General features: G+C 40.5%; 1 protein-coding gene across 2 annotated transcripts in view; it reads left to right on the top strand.

The window, feature by feature from the left end:
* The window catches only part of Arhgef38 (Rho guanine nucleotide exchange factor 38), a 130,354-nt gene that overhangs the window by 82,377 nt on the left and 25,678 nt on the right, over positions 1–22,299 (top strand). For both annotated transcript variants that reach the window (XM_023710128.1, XM_004626706.2), the window contains exons 5-7: positions 5,829–5,846; positions 17,873–18,072; positions 18,872–19,005. In XM_023710128.1, coding sequence (XP_023565896.1) covers positions 5,829–5,846; positions 17,873–18,072; positions 18,872–19,005 — 352 coding nt within the window. The remainder of the gene's footprint in view (positions 1–5,828; positions 5,847–17,872; positions 18,073–18,871; positions 19,006–22,299) is intronic.

Here is a 22,299-nt window from a genome sequence, read left to right as displayed (position 1 = left end):
GTGTTGTGGACATGCTTAATGACCGTGACAGTTACTGGTGGCTAGGCGTCACTTGTGGAACTGAGCTACAGCTATTTCTTTGAAATCCACCCTGTAGACTCAGGTGGATTAGATTTAAAGCAGGGCTTACAGTGGGCTGGTGAATTTCAATGAATGAATGAATGAATGAATGAATGAATGAATGAATGAATGAAATTTCACCTTGGTCTCCCTGTACTGGCCATGAAGACATTGCAACATTTTAATGTATTTTTGTATCACGGAGAACAATATACTCAAGCACTAAATTGTTGTGTAGTGTTTATGCTGTGGCAAGCGTAGGTCTGGATGCTAAGAAAACAAAAATAACTTGGGCTTCATGCTCAACCCAGAAAGAACTCAGTGTGATCATTAGTTAACTCCTAAATATAACACATCACGGTCAGTGCCAGTTAAATGCTTCTCACTATGTTCCATCTAGGTTGGTGCTACCATATCAGCTTAGAGCAACATTAAAGTTTGAAGTTGTATTCATCTCAATAAGTTGTATCCATATGCAAGGATCAAAGTCCTAGAAATGTACAGCTAGTTTTTTCCTTAGGAAAAAGATAACAAAATCCTCCATAGGGATGAACTCTTTTTTCCTATCTTAAGGAAGTACCAGCATCCAATCCAATAATGATTATCTTGAATCTTTTTCTTTCTTTGGTTTCTAGAAATAGAAGAAATCAATGTAACAAGTGAAAATCTAGCTTCTTGGGTCATCAACCCAAAACTCAACCCAGGGATGGAGAGTCCTGGGCTGGGCAGAGGACATTCATCTACTAGGACATGTGGTCACCAGAATGGTCTCCCAAGGAAGATGGACGTTAGGTTGTTTTTCCTTAAGCTTTAACCCCTAAGGGGAAGAGTCAGACCCTGTGTGAATACCCCTGGCCCTCCAGTGCAGTCTCATACCCCTTAAAGGGTAGAGGCATTTTTGAAATCTCATCAGGTATCAATTACTGAAAATTACTTTCAGATCCAATGGCATATTTGATCTTTCTCTGAAAGCTTTGAGTTATTGTCCTCTGGGGCCCCAACTTTTGTATCTTAAGAGCTGTTTTGATTTTGGGGAATAAATGTAGCCACTAGAAGGTGTTAACATTTAGAACCACAAAATCCAGAAGAAGCAGTATTGGCAGAACTATTTCTTAGGGGAAAGCAAATCAAAGTGAAATAGTTTAAGTTAGAGCTATTTTCCCAAAAGTTGCCTTCCCATGGAAATAAAGTTAATGATGAATTGTGCTGGTCTGCCTGAGGGCTGAGAGCTCTGGAATTATTGACATTACTGTAATACTGACCTCAATTGAACTGAGCCGTAAATTCTGAGAAACAGGTTTTCAAACAGGTTTATAGGCCAGAGAAAGTCTGCAACACCCGAGGGCTTGGTTTCCCTTGCCAAGCAATCAGTCAAAGCTATTACTGTCATTGTGCCTTTTCCTAGTGGCTAAAACACCGAGCCCAAGCCATTGCTAATGAGTATTAGGTGCAGCCTCCTCGGTTTTCTTCTGTGAGGAAGGAAATGTGGTTGGAAGTAATATCCATGAGAAAGGTGGTTTCATGCCCCAGAAGCTAAAATGAATTTTAAAGCACTGGGGTTGCATCTTAACCAAAATTAAAATATGCTTATAGGGGCCTAATAAATATTTATTAAGACTGCCAGACAATGTTGAAAATACACCCACATACTTTTAATATATAAATATAGTACTTGCCTCCCAGAAAGACAGACTCTAGTCGGGGAGATAAATAAACCCATCAGAAATGCTTAATAACAAGTCAAGAGTTAATTTAAGTAGAGCACCAGGGCCTGAGGTTCAAGGCTAATTTCCCAAAGCTTATTGGCTCTGTAATGGATTAAAGCTCAGAACCTTTGGTTATTCTTTGAAGCCCATTATCATGAAAATGAGAAAATAGCATTTGTATCCAGAAAGTAATTTTGAATCTTTCCAAAATGTGAGGGCAGTGTTTCTAGGTTGCAAACGTCCTTCGCACCAGTCCACTGGGATGTGTGGTAGCAATGAAGCCCTTGTGTCTCCCCCAAACTCCCTGCAGGCCCCCAAGAGTAGGATCACTTGCAGTCCAGTCTGGGATCTTCACTTCTACTCACCCCCACGTGGCTCCAGTTCACACCCAAGAACTACTTTAGAGAGAGAAATTGGCCCAGTGTTTATTGGACATGGCCCCGAAAGCAATGGGCTCCTTTCATCAAGTTAACCTATACATTAATTTAAGAAAGGGAAGAATGTAAATGTACCCAGAAATACTATGCGCATCTATGTCTATAGCCTACAAATAAGAAGCTTGCAAGTTTTTATTTATTTACCCACAACTGGTTACAGCCTGGCATTAATGTTCCCTAATTATGTGCAATATTCCATTAATAGACTCTAGAAATATAGAAGTTGTTTGCTAAAGATCTGGTCACTTCTGTTTCTTGGGGTTATTTAAGGTGTCTAGCTGTACGAAGAAAGTGATAACATAATGGCTATTAGTGCAAATATAGCTATAATTAGAATAGCCTGTCTGGTGCCTCCTTTTTCTGTTTTTCTAGCTATAAGTAGCACAGCAGAAGTCCCCGCTACATTTCAGAGGTCCCAGGAAGTTGTTTATATTGTAAGAGAAAAAGAATGAAGGAGGCTTTCTTAAGTTTCGGGGTAGATGAAACACTCATTGCTAGTTTTCTGCTGAACTGTTATAAACTTCTCTGTATTTACCTTCTATCCAAGAGTACCTCAACCCCAGGGAGGAGCACCTTAACTGCTAGTCACCTGGGCACTCTTCTCTTATAGTTTTTGCATTCAGAAAATCTAGAAGCCCACCCAATGCTGAATCTGAAGGAATACATTTCAATTCATTCACCACATTTTATGCCTATTTTTCTAAGTGATGAGTTCCCAGTAAAACATTAAAATCACTTTGGAAAATTCTCTCAGTTCCTTGTTACCTGGCATTTCTTTTGAATAATGACGTGCAGCCCTTCAGGAACAGCCCCATAAAAGCTTTGAATCATGAGTGAAATTACAATGAACCCTGCGGGGAGGAGGCGCAGTGAAGGGTGTATTAAATCACTTTATCCCATAAAAGGGCAAGGAGGCACATTTTAACTTCCTCTTTCCTGAATTTTCTTTGGCTGGAACTAGATTTTTTTGGAAAGTTTTAGTTTAGGAAGAGATTGTTTTAAAAATTATGAGTAAATTAAAAAGGGAATGTTCTAATGCCGTGAGCCTTCCCTACAAGTTAAGGGTGCCTCTATTGAAAACTTCTTTTTCTCTGTGTGTGTGTGTGTGTGTGTGTGTGTGTGTGTGTGTGTGTTTTAGGGAAGGGTCTACAGGGTGTTCAGGGTCTCACTACTAGATTGGACGCGTAGTGATCCACCTGTTTACAGCCTCCCAAGAGCTGGGATTACAGGCACACGCCACCATGACCAGTCTCAATTGCTGGCTCAGCGTGCCCTGGGGGCAGGGCCTGCTCAGCAGGCTTGAAAACTTCTTTGGTCTTTTTTTTTTTTTTTTTTTAATAAAATGCTACATACCACACCAAATACAATGTTTAATTGTGTTACAGTGCCTAGACTAAATGATTAAAGTAAATGAAAGAGAATGAGAGCATTTTCACTCCTCCCCTCACCCAGGAGTTAAAAATTTGAACATCAAAGTATGCATATTGGTTCCTAAATGTTCAAATTGATCACTTTCTGGTTTCTGTGGAAATTTTTGTGTTTTTTTTAAAGATTTACCTCCTTAAAATTTTCTGAATAATGATTGAAAGCACCCTGGGCAAAGGGGAATAAAAGTTTGGGAAAGAATGTTGAGCTCCAAGAAAATGAATGACAGGAAATACTGACCAGGGGTTATGGTAGGGTAAGTTCTGTCATTACAGCAGAAAATTCTTGAAGCCATTAATAATTCCCTAAAGTTATGATAGCCACTGATTTTAAATAACGTCATTCTGTGCTTGAACTCTACCTTTAGGAGGTCTTAGAGAGAGGAAAACCCAGTTACTTCAAGAGACCTAGGATCCCATTCATATAAAACACCTAATATCAAGGAAACCATCGTTTTACACTTATACATTTATATTTTTCATTTATATGGAATACTGAGATTATTTTGTTACCTTATCAAATCCATTTTAAAATTTATGAAGTTGAGCAGAGGTAGTTATCCTTAACTTTTTCTTAATCACTGAACATAGAAACACCATCTAACATTATAAGTTGTAGTTTTTAATATACAAATCATTCACTATATTACAGAAGATTGAAGAGAAAAGATCACAGTGATCATGTTTTATACAAGATTATGATTTCTTGATATCCATGTGAGGCTTTTATAGAACAACTTCCATCTCTCTTATTCCTTAAATTTAACCTGAGGGGCCAGGGAGATGGCTCAGTGGAATAAGTGCTTCCCTAGCAAGCGCAAGGGCATGAGTTCAATCCCCAGTTATGGAAAAAAAAAATTAACCTGAATAGACTGGATGTTTTTATTGTTGAGTAATTAATTTGACAATGTTTTTAGCTCCTAACAGGTGTTACTTTTTAGGTATTGAGGTCACAGCAGTGAATGAATCCAGTATAAAAGAAGTAAGAGGCCAGTGACAGAGCTCAGCAGCACAGAACCTACCTGGCAAGAACAAAGCCTTGAGCTTGATTCCCAGTAACGAAAACAAGGGGAAAAAAAGAAAGAAAGAAAAAATAAGAAGAAAAACACGTGTAAGGCCAGTGAGATAGCTCAGTGGACTAAGTACCTGCTTTGGCAAGTGCAGGCCCCAGCGTTTAATCCCAGGTCCCTCATGCCGCACTGGCCCCGCCCCCAGGGTGTGTTGAGCAGGTGATCAAGTCTGGGAGTGGTGATGCACACCTGTAATCCCAGCGCTGGAAAAGCTGAAAACAGGAGGATCACTATGAGAGAAACAAAGCTGGAAATGGCATCAGAACATGGGGTGAGGTAGGGTCAGGGAAAGGACAGGGATAGGGAGGGAGGTGGACACCTGGAGGGAGAGCAAGGGAGACCTGAGGAAGGCAGCCAAAGGGAGGGAAGGGAGCAAGGTGCCAGCTTGCAGGGAAGCTCGAGACTGGGGAAGAGGTGCCCATGACAAAGTGGAGGAACAGGAAATGCAGAGGCAGCTTTTGTGCAATGCGGGCTGCAAAAGTTAGCAACACTTATGGAGGCTTTTTTGAGAATTACTCATTTAACAGGAAAATTGATTATAATCTGCAAAAAGCTAGAGAGACATTGGAGAGCATTTCATAATAGTATTGTGAAATCCAACATTTTTTTGGTACTCCTATAACATTTTACCAGTACATACTGAGGTCTGAACCCAGGGCTTCTGCACTCAGCTCCATTCCTAGCACCTTCTGATTTTGAGACATTAACTCAACAAACTGGCCAGACTAGACTCAAACTTGTGAGCTTCCTGCCTCAGCCTCCCAAAGTCCCAGAATTATAGAAGTGTGCCACCATGCCAGGCTCTTGGGACCTTGCTTTCTCTCATTACTATGTCTACTAGATCTATTCATAATATAAACAAAAATATAAGTTTAAATTCATTTTCAAATTATCAAAATGTATTGACTACGTGAACAGTCTTTAATTTTATATAAAATATGAAGCAAAAATGATAAGTATACTGAAATGAGACTTTAGAGACATGATTATAAATAATGAGACTAATTCAATGGAAACTTCGTAAGAATTACTTTTTATTTTGCATAATTAAATTTGAAAGATTTATAACGTTTATGTATTACCTCAAATATGTGGATTTACATAAATTTACTTTTTTTCCCTCTCTTACAGGAAAATATATGTCCAAGAGTAAGTACTTCTTTTCTTTTTTTTTTTTTTATAAATTTTTCTTATTTATTTATTTATTTATTTATGTGTGTGTGTGGTCAGCTCAGCCCACCAGGGGGCGGGGCTGGCTGGCATGTGGTGCTGGGGATTGTGGTCCCTGTGCTTTGCTGAGCTTGTTCTAAGTAGGTGCTTTAGACCACTGAGCCATCTCACCAGCCCAAGTACTTCTTTTCATTGACCTTTTGTAACTGTATATAATTGTGAATGCAATTTGGTAGTTTTATACATGGGTTAATTACATATTGATTACATCAGAGATATTGCAGAGAGTGGTTATGCTAAATGCTTTTTTAAAATAATGAAAATCAAATATAAAAATCCTGGAAGAAAAGTTACTGGCATACCTGTCCAAATCAGAATTTTTAGTTTTATATAATCAAATGTATTTCCTTTAATAAATATGTATATGTACTTAGCCCATTCTTCATAATCTAATTTCATATTGCTTTATCGCCAATTTGTCTGAAATGTTCTTATATATTAAATTATCACATATACCTTACTACTCATTATATTATTTTTTCATTTTTATTCATTTATTTTATTTATTATTTTTTAATGCATTTAGTACAAAGTCTCACTATGTAGATTAGACTCATAGTGATTCTCCTGTTTTCAGCCTCCCAAGCGCTGGGATTATAGGTGCGTGCCACTATGCCCAGTCTCAATTGCCATCTCTCTGCCTAAGCAGGCACTTTAGTCTGCTGAGTTATCTGGCTGGCCCCTCTCACCCTGAGCAAAGGAAATTCCCTGTTAGAAGGGAATAAAAGTTTGGGAAAGAATGTTGAGCTCAAAGGAAATTAATGGCAGGAAATACTGACCGGGGTAATGATAGGGCAAGTTCTGTCATTATAGCAGAAAATCATTTAAGCCATTAATAATTTTTCATTTTTTAAAGAGATTAAAAAGTAGTAAAGAAAACATTAGAAACTATACAGAATTTCACTAAACAAAATAACATATGGAATTCAACAATGTTTGTTATATTGCGTAATGTTGTCCTCAAATTAGTTCTTCAGATCTCCAAATGTAAGCATGCAAAATTGGTTTTAAGAAACTTATAAACAATTAAAAAGAAGAAAAAAAACCTAAGCATTAGCTGCCCCCTTCAATAGAACAGCAGAAATCAGCAGTACAGCTATCCAAGCTATCTTACATGTATACATAGATATATCTTTTTCTCATTCTTTCTTTTTCTTTCTTTCTCTTTCCTTCTTTTCCTCATCCCAGTTGTTCCTTCATTTTGAACAGATTCTTCCATTTTCACAGTATCTATTGTGCCTTTCAGACTGTATTTATTCTCTCAGGTTCTTACACAAGCAAGAAAATATGATGTTTGCACATGTGGGTCTGATTTATTTCACTTACAAGTATGGTCTCTAACTGCATCCATTCACCTATAAAAGCCTTGAGTTTATCTTTTTATAGCTGAGTAATACTCCATTGTACATAAGTACCACATGTTTCTCATTCATTCCTCAGCTGATGGGCATTTGGGTTGCTTCCAAGATTTAGCCATGGCAAATTGAGCTGCTATAAACATGTGTGCATATATATTGCTGTATTTCATTCTTTTGGAAAAATACCCAGGAGGTGGACAGTTGAATGGGACCTCCAGTCCTAGCTTTTTGAGGAATCTCCACACTGATTTCCATAGTGGTTGTACCAATCTACACTCCCACCAACAGTGGAGAAGAGTTCCTTTTTCCCCACACCCCCTCCAGCATTTGTTATTGGTTGACTTCTTGATGATAGCCCTTCTCTGTGGGAATCTCAGTGTTGTTTTAATTTGCATTTCTTGAATGACCAATTATGTCGCACAGTTTTTCATACATTTATTTGCCAGTTGTACTTCTTCATTCAAGAAGGGTATATTTATCTCAGATACCTTACTACACATTTTAGAAGAGTTCTAATTCATAATTTAACTAAGTCACAAAAGCTGCTAATTATACATATCTTCAGCAATTTTTGTGTGTCCAGAGCAATTCTTCCTAAAGCCTACCTCAGTCTTTAAAAACATCTCAGGCTGGGCTTGGGAGATAACTTAGCAGATAACAAGCACCTGCCTGGCAAACACAAGGACTGGAGTTTGATCCCTAGAACCGCGTGCTGTGCCAGCCACTGAAACCAGGCATGGTGGCACATGCTTGTAATTCCAGTGCTGGGGAGACTGAGACAGGAGGATCACTATGAGTCTGGTAGCAAGACCCTGTAACAAAAACAAACATAAATAAATAAATAAATTTCACATGAATGCCATCTTTTTTTAACGTTAAAAGACTATTTAAATAATAAAAAAAAACCTTTTGAATTGCAGCAAAATACTGGATTTCATCTATTTTGGACTCTTGTATGATTTATGGAGAAAAAAATCATAGCTACATATGGCATAGAAATGAATATTATGATAAAACAGTAAGAAGTTATTTTATGAAAACATATATACACATACTCTGGCAGATGTCCAGTTTTCTAGAAGCAGCACATGTCTAGCCTGCTTAATACTAAAAGAATGACATTGATTTAAATTTAAACTCAAATTTCCTAAAACATTAAAAAGCACATTTGACTCAACGTGATCAAGAGCTCACTAGTTGCTGAGTTTTTATCTGCGTGTGTGTGTGCGCATGCATTACAGTTTACAGCAAGGGATATAAAATTTACAAATGGAAGACCTAAATACCTGGCATGTACACTTCAGTGCAGAGCACCTATGAGGAAGGAAAGAATTCTAAACTGAGAGGGAGGAATCAGGCATCATCTCAGAGACTAAGACGCTGTACCTCAGTCAAGCTGAGAAGCTGATTCTTGAGAAGCCAAATGGGGGCCCACGTTATAAGCATTGCTTTTACTTTTAGTAAGACAAATTATCCAGTGAGACACTCAGATGTAGCTCGAAGTATTTTATAGTTCGAATTTCTGATTCTCAGGTGCTTGGATTTGCACTGTGAATCTGCCTTTTGGTCCCTTCATGGGCCCGGGTCCCCCAGCCTCCCTTCATAAGAATGGATAGGCAGGGCCTCACTGCAGAGCCTGCATCCCCGGCATCACATGGAAAGCTGGAGCTTCACAGAGCTGGTGAAGGCAAGAGCCTCGTGTCAAGAAGTTCTGCTTAGGTTTCTTTTCCTGAGCTAAGATCTTTATAACCAAAAAATGAAGTAATGAGGAGACAGAGATGCCAAGCAGGAAAGGGAAGTGCTCTTCTTGGTGCAGTCAGATGTGCTGATTTCTGCTGCAGCTACAGAGACACCCTGCACGTTGTGTGGAATCTCGCTTTCCAGTGGCTCCAGCCTGTGCAGCCAGGGCAACTGCCCATTGTGCCTGCTATGGCCGCACACCAAGAGCTGCGAGGGGAGCACAGTCACAGAGTGTGGCCGACTGAACATCAAAGCAGAGGACCAGGAGATCCTGACCCCTAGTCACCATGGACACTGCTGCTCCTGAGGGTGGTAGTCAGGTCTAGTGCTGTGTGCCCTCATGGAGGGAAACCAGCACCAGGCAGGAGTGTAGATCAGAGAGGCAGGCTCCAAATGACATCCACAATTGCTTACAGCAATTGCTTACAGCAAGTGAAAATTGTTCATTTTTCCCCCACAGTCTATTTTGAAAAAGATCAAGTCAATGATGTTTGTAATATCTAAGATGTTTGCTTTGAATTATAATTTTATACAAACATGAAAGACAGTAGCACTGGAGTGACAAAATTCCTAGAACCCACCACTGAAGGGTCCCTTAGAAAGCCTTCACCCAGGGCCCACATTCTAAATGGAGAGGAAAAAAAAGCCTGTTCTCAATTTAAAAGCCTCCAGAAATGTAGCATTTAGTTGTCTTTTTGTTTTCATTCTTTTCTATATAGGTTCCCTGTCTGACACCCTTGAGTTTCCAGGTCCCTACTCATGTTAAAATGATATAGGTTATTTTCTCTCCTCCTTGGATTTTTAATATTCTCAAAATAAAGAAAATAAAAATGAGGACAGAAGGGTGACCAGTAGTCATATCCCTGGCATGGACACTATCACACTATCATATTGTGACGTCTCTTGTGTCTCAGAGAGCTGCTGCACATACATACTCGTACACACACACACACACACACACACACACACACCCGCCTGGGTGTCCATTTGTTACTCCATCCATCAGTTCATCATGAACGTGTTTCCGTGTCAGCAAATATAAATCCACATTGTTCTGTAGCTCACAGTGGTCTCACTGATGTGCTCCGTAATTCACTCTCCCAACCCATTCCTGACAGCTGGATTGGGTCTGCCCTGCGAACATTGGGGCTGTGTGTCTATTTGTGTACATTGGTTTTTTTTTTTTTTTTTTTTTTTACAATAATCTGATTATTTCCTTTGGAAAGACTGCTACATCAAAGGGCTTTTGATGAGTTTTTTCAGAAATTTTCAAAAAAACTTAGCTAATTTATATTCTCCTCATTCACATGGAACTGTCCCATCATCTACTATCTGCCAACCCTCGGTGCAGCTAATGTTTGCGTCTTTACGCCGTTGCAACATAGCAGGCCCAAAGTGGAATTCTGTTTTAATTTGCATGCGTAATCAACCTGAGCATTTTAATGAGCTTTTAACTGTAATTCACCACTACTGCATGATCTTTTTAAATGATTGTTCCCTTTTATTGATGCTCATTTTCTAACAGATTGATGATGTCTCTGATAAGCAAATATTAACTGCTGTACAACTTATGCACTACAAATACAGTTTCCATCTCATTAGTTTACTTTCAGGCTAGTTCATGGCTTTTTCTGGTTTTGTTATTATTTGTCAAGTATTAAAGAGCTAAATTTTTAATACATTTATGGCTTTTTGATTTTGTGTTTTGATCATCACTTCAAAATTAGGATCTAAAACGTAATTCGTGTTTTCTTCATGTTCTTGTACAGTTTTTCTTTTATCTCTTTTGCTCCCTCCCTTCCTTCTTTTCTTCTTGCCTTCTCTTTGTCTCTGTCTCCATTGCTGTCTCTCTCTCTGCTGGGAATCGCACCCAGAGTCTGTACATGCCAAGCGTGTCTATTATTGAACTCTACCCCAACCTCTACGGATTCATTTTTAACAATTATATATTTGTTCTAGAAATTATTTTACTGCAAAGAGTGATGCAGGAATTCATTTTTATTTTTTGTATACAGTTGTCCCTCACTGTTCCGCAGCTTGACTTTCTCAGGCTCACTGTTTCACGGGTTTTCAAAAAATATTAAGCTAAATTATTCATGGCAGATTTTTCACTATATCGTGGGATTTTGCAGTACCATACTGTATATATATATGTTGTTAAAATTGCATAGGTTTATGAGTTTAGAAAATGGTTAAGAACATTAGGAATATTTTATAAAGTGTGGGAAAGGTTTATAAGAGTATGGGAAGGGCTTATAAAGCCTTAAAATATATACAAATACTAAAATAAATATGTCACTAGTTGGCTGATTTTCAGTTATCATGGGGCTGTCTGGAACACAACCTCCGCGATAAGTGAGGGACCACAGGACTGCTAGCTACCGCAACACTTCATACTGAATAATAGTTCGCCCACTGAACAGGAATGCCATATTAAACATGTACCCAGTTTCCATAGCATTTATGTCATTTCTTGATTTTCCTTTTTTCTGCTCATTTCTCCAAGTATATGAACCAGAATTGCTTTCATTTTTCTAGCTTATATTTTTACATTAGGTATGACTAGTCTCAGCTCAGTACTTTACTTTTTCTGAGGTTTCCTGAGAATTCTTATGATCTTTCCTTTTAAAGAGTGTTTTTGAAGACATATTACTTTTCTTGATGCTGAGACAAAATGCCTGATGCCCAAAGTGAAATGTGAAAAGGCTTATTTAGCTACCAGATTGTAGAGGTTTTAGCTCGTAGTTGACTCCAAGCAGGATGACATGGCAGAGTGGGATCACAGGGGAGAGACAGCTTATGGCAGGCATTAGACAGCACAAGCAGCAAGCAGAAAGCACCACACAAGGTCTCTTTCTGTCCTTTATAATTCACCCAGGCTGCTGGCCTTAAGAGGGCAGCGCTCACACCCACAGTGAGGCACCCTTAAGCCCACCCAGAACGGTGCTAAACCAATCAGTGAACCGAACACACACTCTTCATCCCAGAATCACACACTCAGGATCCAGGCGCCTCTGTAAAGCCCTACCTGTGCCCACACGAGGCTTTGAGGGGACATCTAGACATAAGCAATCACACCCTCTGATTTTAAGAAGCAAATAGTTCTATGATGCTTGTTATGAAAAATGGCAATATGTTCCTCTCTTAGCTGCCCTAGGTGCTCCACACCAGAACACATTATGTTTCTGTCTTTTAGTTCATTATTTTGGCATTATTTCCATACTCTAAAAACACACTTGATTTTCTTCTTAGATATTGATTTTTCCCTTGTGACAAGCAAGAATTTCTCTCTGTGTCCTATCAATTTCCAGCTCTGTCTCTCTGTCTCTCTGTCTCTCTCTCTGTCTCTCTGTCTCTGTCTCTCTGTCTCTCTCTCTCTCTGTCTCTGTCTCTCTCTCTGTCTCTCTCTGTCTCTCTCTCTGTCTCTCTCTCTGTCTCTCTCTCTCTCTCTCTCTCTCTCTCTCTCTCTCTCTCTCTCTCCTTCCCCCCCACCATTCCAACTTCTCTATCTACATTACATCATAATTTGGTTATGAACAATCCACAATTGAATTACTACATTCTGTCAGGGTAAATTTCTGAGTTGAACCTCAGAGTAAATGCATTACTTGGTCTTCTGGGAGTTAATAATTGTCAGTTGTTCTCTTCTGTTTCCGCTTCTTTATCTCTTAGTTTCTTTGCACTAATTATTGATACAAAACGCATGGTCAGTTAATTAAATCATTTGCCAACACAACAGGATGCTTTGTGTCTGCTGTCAGTTTCATCTTCCCAGAAGTCTAGGTATCAACTTCAGGCCTGCGGTGGACACTAGACTCAGCTCTCTTTTCAGAGCTCCTCTTCCACCTCCTAGAGCTGTCATTTTTCTTTTTTCCTTTTTTTTTTTTTTTTCCCAGTACCAGGGATAAAACTTGGGACCTTGTGCTTGCCAGGCAGGCTCCTATTCCACTGAGCTATCTCCTCAGCCCCTCCTACAGCTTTCCTTTTCCCTTTCCTCAACTGGCACCCCATGTTTCCGTGGAGTATGTCCTTTAACAGCTTCCTTTATCCCTCAAAGGATGCAACTGAAGTACATTTTTAAGCATTTTTATATCCAAAATGCACACTTGAAAGAGTTCTACACTGAAAATCACTCATCATCAAAATTTAAAGACAATTCTTTTCTAGCTTTTAATGTTGTGAGGGCCCTGAAGTCCCTTCTGATTCCTCAGCCCTTGCTGGTGAAGTTGCAAGAGCACAGGACTCACTCTTAGTCCTTAGCACTCCTAGCCCTGTGAATTGAAAATGTGGTTCTATTTTCCCCTGATATTTAGTGCATTCTCTGAACCTGGTCACTCATGTACTTTTCTTAAATTATTTTATCACTTCCTCCTCCTATTTGTCTAATTCTTTCTGGAAATCCCGTTGTTACATATGGACTTTCCAGACCATTTCTCTACTTCTTTTAGATTATTCTTTTGTTTTCTGTCCCTTTGTAATTTCACTTCTGCTTGGAAAGTTCCTAAATATTTTCTCTGAAACTAGTGAGAGGTTTTTGTTTTTTGTTTCTCCTTTGCTATTATCTTTTTAATTTTCAAGAGTTCTGTCTTAGTCCTATGAAGAAGTTGCTTCATTTTTACAGCACTCTAAAAATGTTTTGTTTTGTATGTGTGCATGGTACTGGGGATTGAACTCACAACCTTGCACTTGCCAGGCAGGTGCTTATGCCGCTGAGCTATCTCCCCAGCCATCTAAGAATGTTTCTTGAACAAGTTTCTGACTAGTCATTCTTCCCCTCTCCACCTACCCACACCAAGTGACCCTAATTAATGCAACTTTGGGGCATTAAATATCTCCTGCCCACATTACTGATGCTCACTGCTCCGCTGCCTCAGTTCTCATTCCTTCACCTTCTGAAAGTTATTAATAGTTCCATTTTTCACAGTTATTATTTACTTATGACAAATGCTATTGTTATTTGTGTAGTAATATATAGTTTCCTTTAAAGTAGAAGGAAATAAATTGAAAGAAAGATCAGTAACAGTACAGATGCCTGTGGCTACTTTAAAATATTAAATTTAGGATGTTTGTGGTCACAAAGAGGAGGAAATTCAAGTAATGTGTTTCACAGTTACATAATTATTTTTCCTTTTCTGTTTCCAATTAAGAAATATATATTATACATTATAATACATTACATATTGTAATACATAATATATTAATATATATAGATACATAATGTCATTAGTGTTTTCATCACACAACATTTTTCTTGTATTTGATGTGAAGTTTTCTGTAGTAAAAGTTGTTACAGCTTAAACAAAGTCATTCGCATGTATTTGACTTTGTAAAGTTTCCATCATCGTTTGTAATGAGATTATGCAGCTATTTATGACACTGAGTATTTGCCAAAGTATTTTTGACAAGGCAGACCAAAATGAAATGTACTTACAAATGAACAGCCACCTTAGTTTTCAGCCAGATACATCTGGGAATTGTTACACATTTGACTGTTTACTGAAGGGCAGGCAGCTGATACAGGACTCATCTCCCTCCTGTGGTTATCAGAACTTAATCTTCCTGGGTGGGATTAGATGAGCGGGTTTCGTGACCCCCAACACCCGGAGTGCTATTATCTTCTAACACATCCTCTATCTTCTCCACCACATTGCGTGTCTGTCTGGTGAACGTATCCGGGCATCACTGCTCAGCACATGGGCAACCATGCTGTGTGTATGACTGAAGACAGAAGTGCCCTAGGATTTCCCATTTTTCAGGTAGACATATTGGAGACTGCATCTTTGGTCCTTTTAAAAATAACAATGGTCATGTAACTGGTATTGTCACAGTTACTTTTCTCTCATTGCTGGGACAAATACCCAGTATCCAAAATGAAGGAAGGAAAGGTTTATTTAGCTCACAGTTACTGGAGGTTTCAGTCCATATTCAGCTGGCTCCAAGACAGAGTGGCACATGGCAGAGAGCAGCAGTTCATGGCAGTGGCAAAGAGCAGAGAGCAAAGGGAGTGGAAAAAGTGGCTACAGAGAGCAAGTCTGTCTCCCTTATGCTGCATTCAGGCTACCTGCCCCAGGCTGGGTGTAGCACTCACATCCATAATCCCAGCAGCACTCACATCCACAATCAAGAGTGAATCACAAACTCTAGAAATCACCCCACACAAGGCTTTGGGGGGACAACTAGATACAAAGCATGACAGGTATTATTGTCAGTTGAAATATAAAAGGAAGCAAACAGAAGGAATTATGGACAAAAATAATAATGACATCTGAACAAAATAAAGGGTCTGAGTTGACTTTGTGACCATCTCAGCGAGGGGAACAGAGTATAGCTCAAAGGTATATGCAAGTACACTGTTCAGTACCACGGAGTTTATGTGTGTATGCATGTAGATCTATTTCTATCTATATCGATATATATATATATAGATAGATATGAATAGTAGATCATTCTAGTAAATTATTTTATTAAAGTAGGATTTTCTTTGATTGAAATATTTGATTAGATTTTGGTACTATTTTCAGTGAATTTTTTATTTTTTTAATGGTACCGGGGATCGAACTCAGCATCTTATGCTCACCAGCTGGGTGCTTATGCCACTCAGCTATCTCCCCAGCCACTGTTTTCAGTGATCTCTAAAAGATTAAATAGATGATTGTTTGATAGAAAAAAATTTCGAGCCATAATGATAAAGACGATATAATTTCCCCTAATCAAAATATATTCTACCTCCCTGACTTGTTTTTTATTTAAGGGATTTTTTTTTTGAAGTGTATAAAGTGTTGCAGTGTTGAACAGTGTCTGTCGAGATGTAGAAGGAATTACCGTCCTTCATATTTTAAGCTGTTGTAGCTGATACACCATTGAAAAATGTTTTTATTTATTTTTCAGTACTCATAATCAATTTACATTTTTCATCAAGTGCAGTTATTTTCTTGAAAGCAAACCATCAATTTCTTTCCTCCGGCCACCTCTGACTCTCGCTGTCTCTGCTTCTTTCTGTGTCTCCTTCTCCTTCTCCTTCTCCCTCCTTCCCTCTCTTTCTCTCTCCATTACCTTCTGTCATTACTCCCGCCTTCCCTAAATAGATGTGGGACACAAGAATAGGAAATATAAAATAACACATATTAAAGCAACTTTTTCTACCTTACAAATCTTTAATATTTATTCTGCTTTTCCCCTAAAAAATGTGGCTTTTTAGTTTGCTTCCGTCTTTGCATCTGTTAGGCCACTATAATTTTCTCAGCATGAGAATAAAATTCCTCCGTCACTTATCGGACCATTCTGAAATTTTTGGAAACAAAGTTCATTATAAAATAAAAATGAATGGAAAACCTGCGAATGCCGTCATTCTCAGCCTACAGTTGTGCCTCTAGAGAACACGGAGATCGTGTCACAGGGCAGTGACAGAGACTCCCCATAAACTGTAACTAGGGAGACAAGGTAGTCCCAGACAGTGGTGTCACAATGAGAATCAAAGGGGGAGATATAATCGTGACAGGGGTGTGTGTGTGTGTGTGTGTGTGTGCGTGTGCGCCTGTGTCTCTGCATGTGTGTGTACATGGAAACACGATAAAGTTCTGTAGTTCCTCAGTTGTTAATGGAAGAGTTCAACTAAATGGGCTTAAGATGCCTTCAAATCCTTTGTAATGGTCCAACTTTTTAAATTTTGTATCTGTTTAGCATTGTTGTATCTTTTTTACTATTCAAATTGCATGTTGTATTGTAAAACACACACACACACACACACACACACACCCCACCATCTCTGTGTTTCCTACCAACCTTGCTTGCATACAGAGGCTCAGCAGTCGATGCTTGGGCTGAAGGGGCCTCGGCAGCCGCTGGAGGAGGGCTGGGCTGCACGTGTGGGGCTTGCCCCCTGAGCTGCGTGGCTCTGTCCTCACCCCGTGAGCCCCAGAGCTTGTGGCTTCTCCTGTGTCATTAGGAGTTCTGCTGGCGGGGAATTTCCCATGGAAGTCACCGTATGACGCAATGACTAGGGACAGTAGTGGGAACAAGAATAATTAGGAAAGCATTTGGAACACTGTAACTATGGAGCTGCACAAGGCCACGCTGCCCGCGCACCCAGAACCTCTTTGGGGGACTGTGGTAGAATCTCTGGAACTCTGTAACTATGGAGCGGACTTGGCTCTTCACCTGTTTAGATTTTTAAATTACATGTTTAGTTTCCTCACTAATATTCAAAAAAAGAATCCAGGGGAAGGTGTATATTTCTTAATTGTTGTGCCAAAAAAACGGTCTGAAACTTTCCCATGATATTATTTTTTTTAAAGATAAATACTCCATTTCCTTTATTTTTATTTTTATTTTTTTAACATTTATTTACGTGTGTGTGTGTGTGTGTGTGCGTGTGTGTGTAGCCAGCTCAGCCCACCAGGGGGCGCGGCTGGCCAGCATGTGGTGCTGGAGGATGGAACCGTGGTCCCTGTGCTTTGCCAAGCTTGTTCCAAGTAGGTGCTTTAGACCACTGAGCCATCTCTCCAGCCCCTCCCATGATATTATGAAGCTAGTTGCGCCCGAGGACATGTAGAGGACTACACCACGGGCGTTGTGAGCCCTCAGGATGGGCAGATGTATTGTTTTCTATTTTTGTTTAGCAGTAGGTTCTTTTAGCCTTGTTGCTCTCCATCTTTTTTTTTTTTTTTTTTTTTTTTTTCCCTTTGGGTTTTTTTAAATTTTTTTTTATACCAAATGGGGGGGGGGGGGGGAATGAGCTATAGAGTTTTAGGAGAAATTACACCAAAAAAAAAAAAAAAAAAAAAAAAAACCCACAAAATGAAAAGCTCATTGACGCACTGTGGGAGCTGACAACTCGCTCTCCCCTAGAGGCAAAGCCACCCTGCTGGACATGGGCTCGCTGATGATCCGGCCAGTGCAGCGCCTGATGAAGTACCCGCTGCTGCTGCACGAGCTGCACAGGGCCACGCCGCCCGCGCACCCAGACCACGGGCCGCTGGAGGAGGCCTGCGCTGCCGTGAGGGCCATCAACGTCAACATTAACGAGCAGAAGAGGAGGAAAGACCTGGGTAGGAGACACGGGGGGAGGGGGCGGGGGGGGGAGGAAGGGGGGGCGCTGCGTGCCAGTCCCTGGTCTCAGGTCTGAGCACACAGAGCGGGTGCAGGGAGCGCGAGGGGGAGACCCAGGGAACAGCTTGGTCACTTTGACCCTGACAGCTGGTTTTAGAAGATCCAAAAGCAAACACACAGCCTCAAGCCCTGAATGCCATCAGACCTCTGCGCTCTTCTTTTTCTTAGGTGGGAGGTAGAGGGAGAGAAAGGAGAAGGGGGAGGGGGAGGCTCAGCACAGGAACAGCGTGGAAAGAGGCCGTTGGAAAGGGACAGGGCCACACGAGGGTACATAGGGCCATGTGAGGGCCACGCAAGGGGTCACGCTGAAAGTTGGGCCTGCTCCTCCCTGATGGGCGCAAGAAGAGGAAGAGTGCTAGGTAGTAGCGCGCACTTTTTGAGCATGTATACAATTACCTTCTCTAGTGCACACACCTAGAAATTGATTCTCTGGTCCTCTTGTGTGTACACCCTCAGCTCTGAGAACAGAGGGAGAGATTTTTCTAGTAGGAAAGGATTTCCTTAAAGTGAGAGGGAAACTGACCCACGGCCTTGGAGGGCTGAGGTTCCAAGACTCTGCATGCACGAGGCCAGACAGACAGGCCACTTGGCTGAATGTCATGACCTCTGTGACTCAGCGTGGAAGGCGCACACACTTTTATCTTGAGCTCTGACACTGACCTTGGAAACTTAGCAGAAAGCTTGCAGCCTTTTTGTGCTGCACATGCGCAGATCTGTTCCTGCCTTTTTTCCTTTCAGTTCTCAAATACAAGAAGAATGATGAGGACGAGTCACTCAAGGACAAATTGTCTAAACTAAATATCCATTCAATTAGCAAGAAGTCGAAGAGAGTGACAAATCACCTAAAGATTCTGACCAGAGGAGACTCACAGGTACGTTTTCTTCCTGCGCCTCTTACTTTCTTCCAGGGAATGTGGGCAGTCATTTTTTGGAGGCATTGTTTGTGTTACCAGGGTTTTATCTACAGTCCTGAGAATCTCTTCTCTCCCTCTCTCACTGTCTCAGTCTCTCTCACTGTCTCTGTCTCAATCTCTCTCTCTCTCTCTCTCTCTCTCTCTCTCTCTCTCTCTCTCTTTCTCTCTCTGTCTCCTCCCTTTCCTCTCTCTCACTCTGTCTGGTGTCTGTCTGTCTCTGTCTGTCTGTCTCTGACACTCTCTCTCTCTCTCCCTATCTCTGTCTCTCTCTCCCCCTATCCCTCTGTCTATTTCATTCCCTTCCCCTCTCTCTTACTTTGTCTGACTGTCTCTTTCTCTGTCTCTCTCTGTCTCTGTCTGTCTGTCTGTCTCTCTCTCTCTCTCTCTCTCTCTCTCTCTCTCTCTCTCTCTCTGTCTCTCTCTGGTGTAAAAATGCGACTGGGGGTACTGACCCTCGCTTAGCTGGGATGCTCCCACCAGGGATGTGGACAGGTGGACAGAGGAGAGGAAAGGACACCAGGACCTGGGACATAAGGGCCACCTTCCTTCATCTCCCAGCAATGTCTTCTGCTTTATCTTTGTTTTAGTTCTGCCTTTAAACATTTCACTATCTTTTAGGGTTCCCTTGATGTTCATATTACCTGGATTTCACCTGTAAAAAACCAAACCACTTAAATGAATAGCTTACATGGTATTTTCCCTGCCTCTTCCCAGCCTTTCCCCAGCCCCCTAAATGCACGTTATGTGAGCAAGGAGCTGCTTTTTGTGAGCCATTGAGCCTGGATTGAACCACTCTCATCCCAAACCATAATAAATAATAGATGGGCTAGCAAAGGCTGGTGAACTTTAATGTGATTAAGAATTACCAGAGGAGCTTGTGGAAAGGCAGATGAGAGGGAGGGTGTCCATCTTATTCACAGGTGCAAACTAGAATCCAGGGCTGGCCAAATAGCTCAGCGGATTAACGTGCCTGCAAGCAGGTGCAGGGGTCAGGGGTTCAATCCCTGGGCATGCCATGCCAGCCCCGTGCCCTGGTGTGTTGAGACAGCAATTGAGACTGGGCATGGTGGTGCATGCCTATAATCTCAGCTCTTGGGAGACCATAAACAGGCGGATCACTATGAGTCTGATCTAGTAATAAGACCCTGAACGCCCTGTAGACCCTTCCCTAAAAAAATAAAAAAATAAAAATAAAACAAAAAAAACTAGAGTCTGATTTTTTTTTATAACAAGCATTCCAGGTATTTCCATGCTAATAATCTTGAGTAAGAGATCAATGAAGCAGACATTGAGACTCATAAGATAGAAAGTTCATGGACCTGACTTGGTAACAGGGGCCTTCCCTCTGAAAGTGGGAAGGAAGGAAAATTCTTTTTTTGTTTGTTTGTTTGTTTGTCTGGTTTTTGTTTGATTGTTTGTTTTTTTTTGTTTGTTTGTTTGTTTTTTCTGTGTATGTGGCCAGCTCGGCCCACCCTACCGGGGATTGAACTCATGCCCTTGCGCTTTCCAGGCAAGCGCTTGTTCTACTGAGCTATCTCCCCGGCCCCTGAGAATTCTTAGCATACTAGACTGTTCTTCTTTTCCTTCCTCTTCATTTCCATCACTTCTTATATTAACATCTCTAAGATTTCTAATTTGAGCTAGAGGCATTGATTTTAAATGTTTTCTTCTATCTGCCTCATATTTAGCAGTCTCCTTTTCTTCCTGGGAGCCTTTCAGCTTTCTTACCTTGACATAGAAGTGACCTCTCCCTCCTTCTAATGTTTAGTAAACTTACTCTCTTGTATGCCACTGTTGTCACTGTGCAGTTTGGAAACATCAGCAGTAGGCAGATAGAAAAGCAAAGTCTTTGAAATTATCTCCCCTGGGCTTTGAGCCCCACCTCTGCTCCTTACTAAGTACTTGTCCTAACACACATGACTTCCACTCAATGTAGCCACCTGTTACAAGGGATTAGAGTAGGACCTCACACATGGAATAGCTGTGAGAATTAAGTGATATAAAGGATATCCCTGACACAATGTATAGATACTCAATAATATTACATATAATTCTTTTATATCATTGCTTTTTTATTATTATTCAACTTTAAATGTATAGATGTGCTAAGGATGTAAACTCCCACATGAGCCTCATGAGTGGTGTCGCTATAATTTTACTTTCTGTACTTTTATGTTTTGTGCTTTTTGTTTGTTTGTCTTTTTGAGACAAGATCTTGCTATGTAGTTCAGGCTGGCATTGAGCTCATTTTGTAGCCCAGGCTGGTCTCAGATTCTCAATGATACTCCTGCCTCAGCCTGCCAAGGGCAGGGATTACAGCCTACCCCATGGCTGGCTTGTATTTCTGTGTTTGGCCTAAAATATCTTGCTAATCAGGAGACACATCACCTCCCAGGGCTAGACTATGCTTAGAGACAAGGAAATGGCTCAGAACACAACTTTCACAGGCAAGCCAACCCACCCCAAATCTACAGCCCATTCGGATAACCTCCTTATCTACTGCTTACACAACTAAACTAGTGTTATCTTTGCCCTAAATCATTCCTGGACCAGATGCCAAGCAACCAGAGACCAGCCCTATATCCCTGAGCCTTTGAGAAAACATTCCTAGTAATCCTAAACTACTTACTGTCATCTACTTTGCCTTTCCCATGGTAATCCCAATAAAGGCTCTGGCCTAGACTTTCTCTTCCTCCCTATTTCCTGCTGTTTGATTAAAATCTGGGGCTTCCCCTGTGAGTAAATAATGACCCCTGTCTGATACCTGTGAGCATAGTATATGCTTCTCTCCAAGACTCGTCCTCATCTTCTTTTGTGACTGCACTGACTTTACTATGTAGAACCAACATGCACATTCTTAGAGTGCATGTCTTACACCATGCCTTCATTTGCATCTTGATATCACTAGGGTGTCACTAGGTCCATTTCATGTATGAAGATGCTCTTACTGACTATAATATCTGAGGTTTAGGACATTTATGGAATATAATCACAGATCAGAGATAGGACAATCAAGGATGATATTTCAACTAAAAATACACCAGTAATAAAATTATATTGGGAATTTAAGATGAGATTGTAGTCCCTGTGAGCATGTCATGAAAACAATTCTCCACTCTTTGGGATTTTACCTCTGAAGGAAGGTAATTCTATTGAGAAACAATAGGCAGGTTCTAATTTTGGACAGGCTTTTGTGTAAGCTGTTAAATCCTTTAACATATTTATTATCAACTTCTTATATTTTTCAGTTGT

This window comes from Octodon degus, unplaced genomic scaffold (genome assembly GCF_000260255.1).
Source record: "Octodon degus isolate 3935 unplaced genomic scaffold, OctDeg1.0 scaffold00016, whole genome shotgun sequence".
Taxonomy (NCBI): domain Eukaryota; kingdom Metazoa; phylum Chordata; class Mammalia; order Rodentia; family Octodontidae; genus Octodon; species Octodon degus.
Note: the sequence above shows the minus strand (reverse complement) of the source record. Positions and strands in the feature narration are given on the sequence as shown.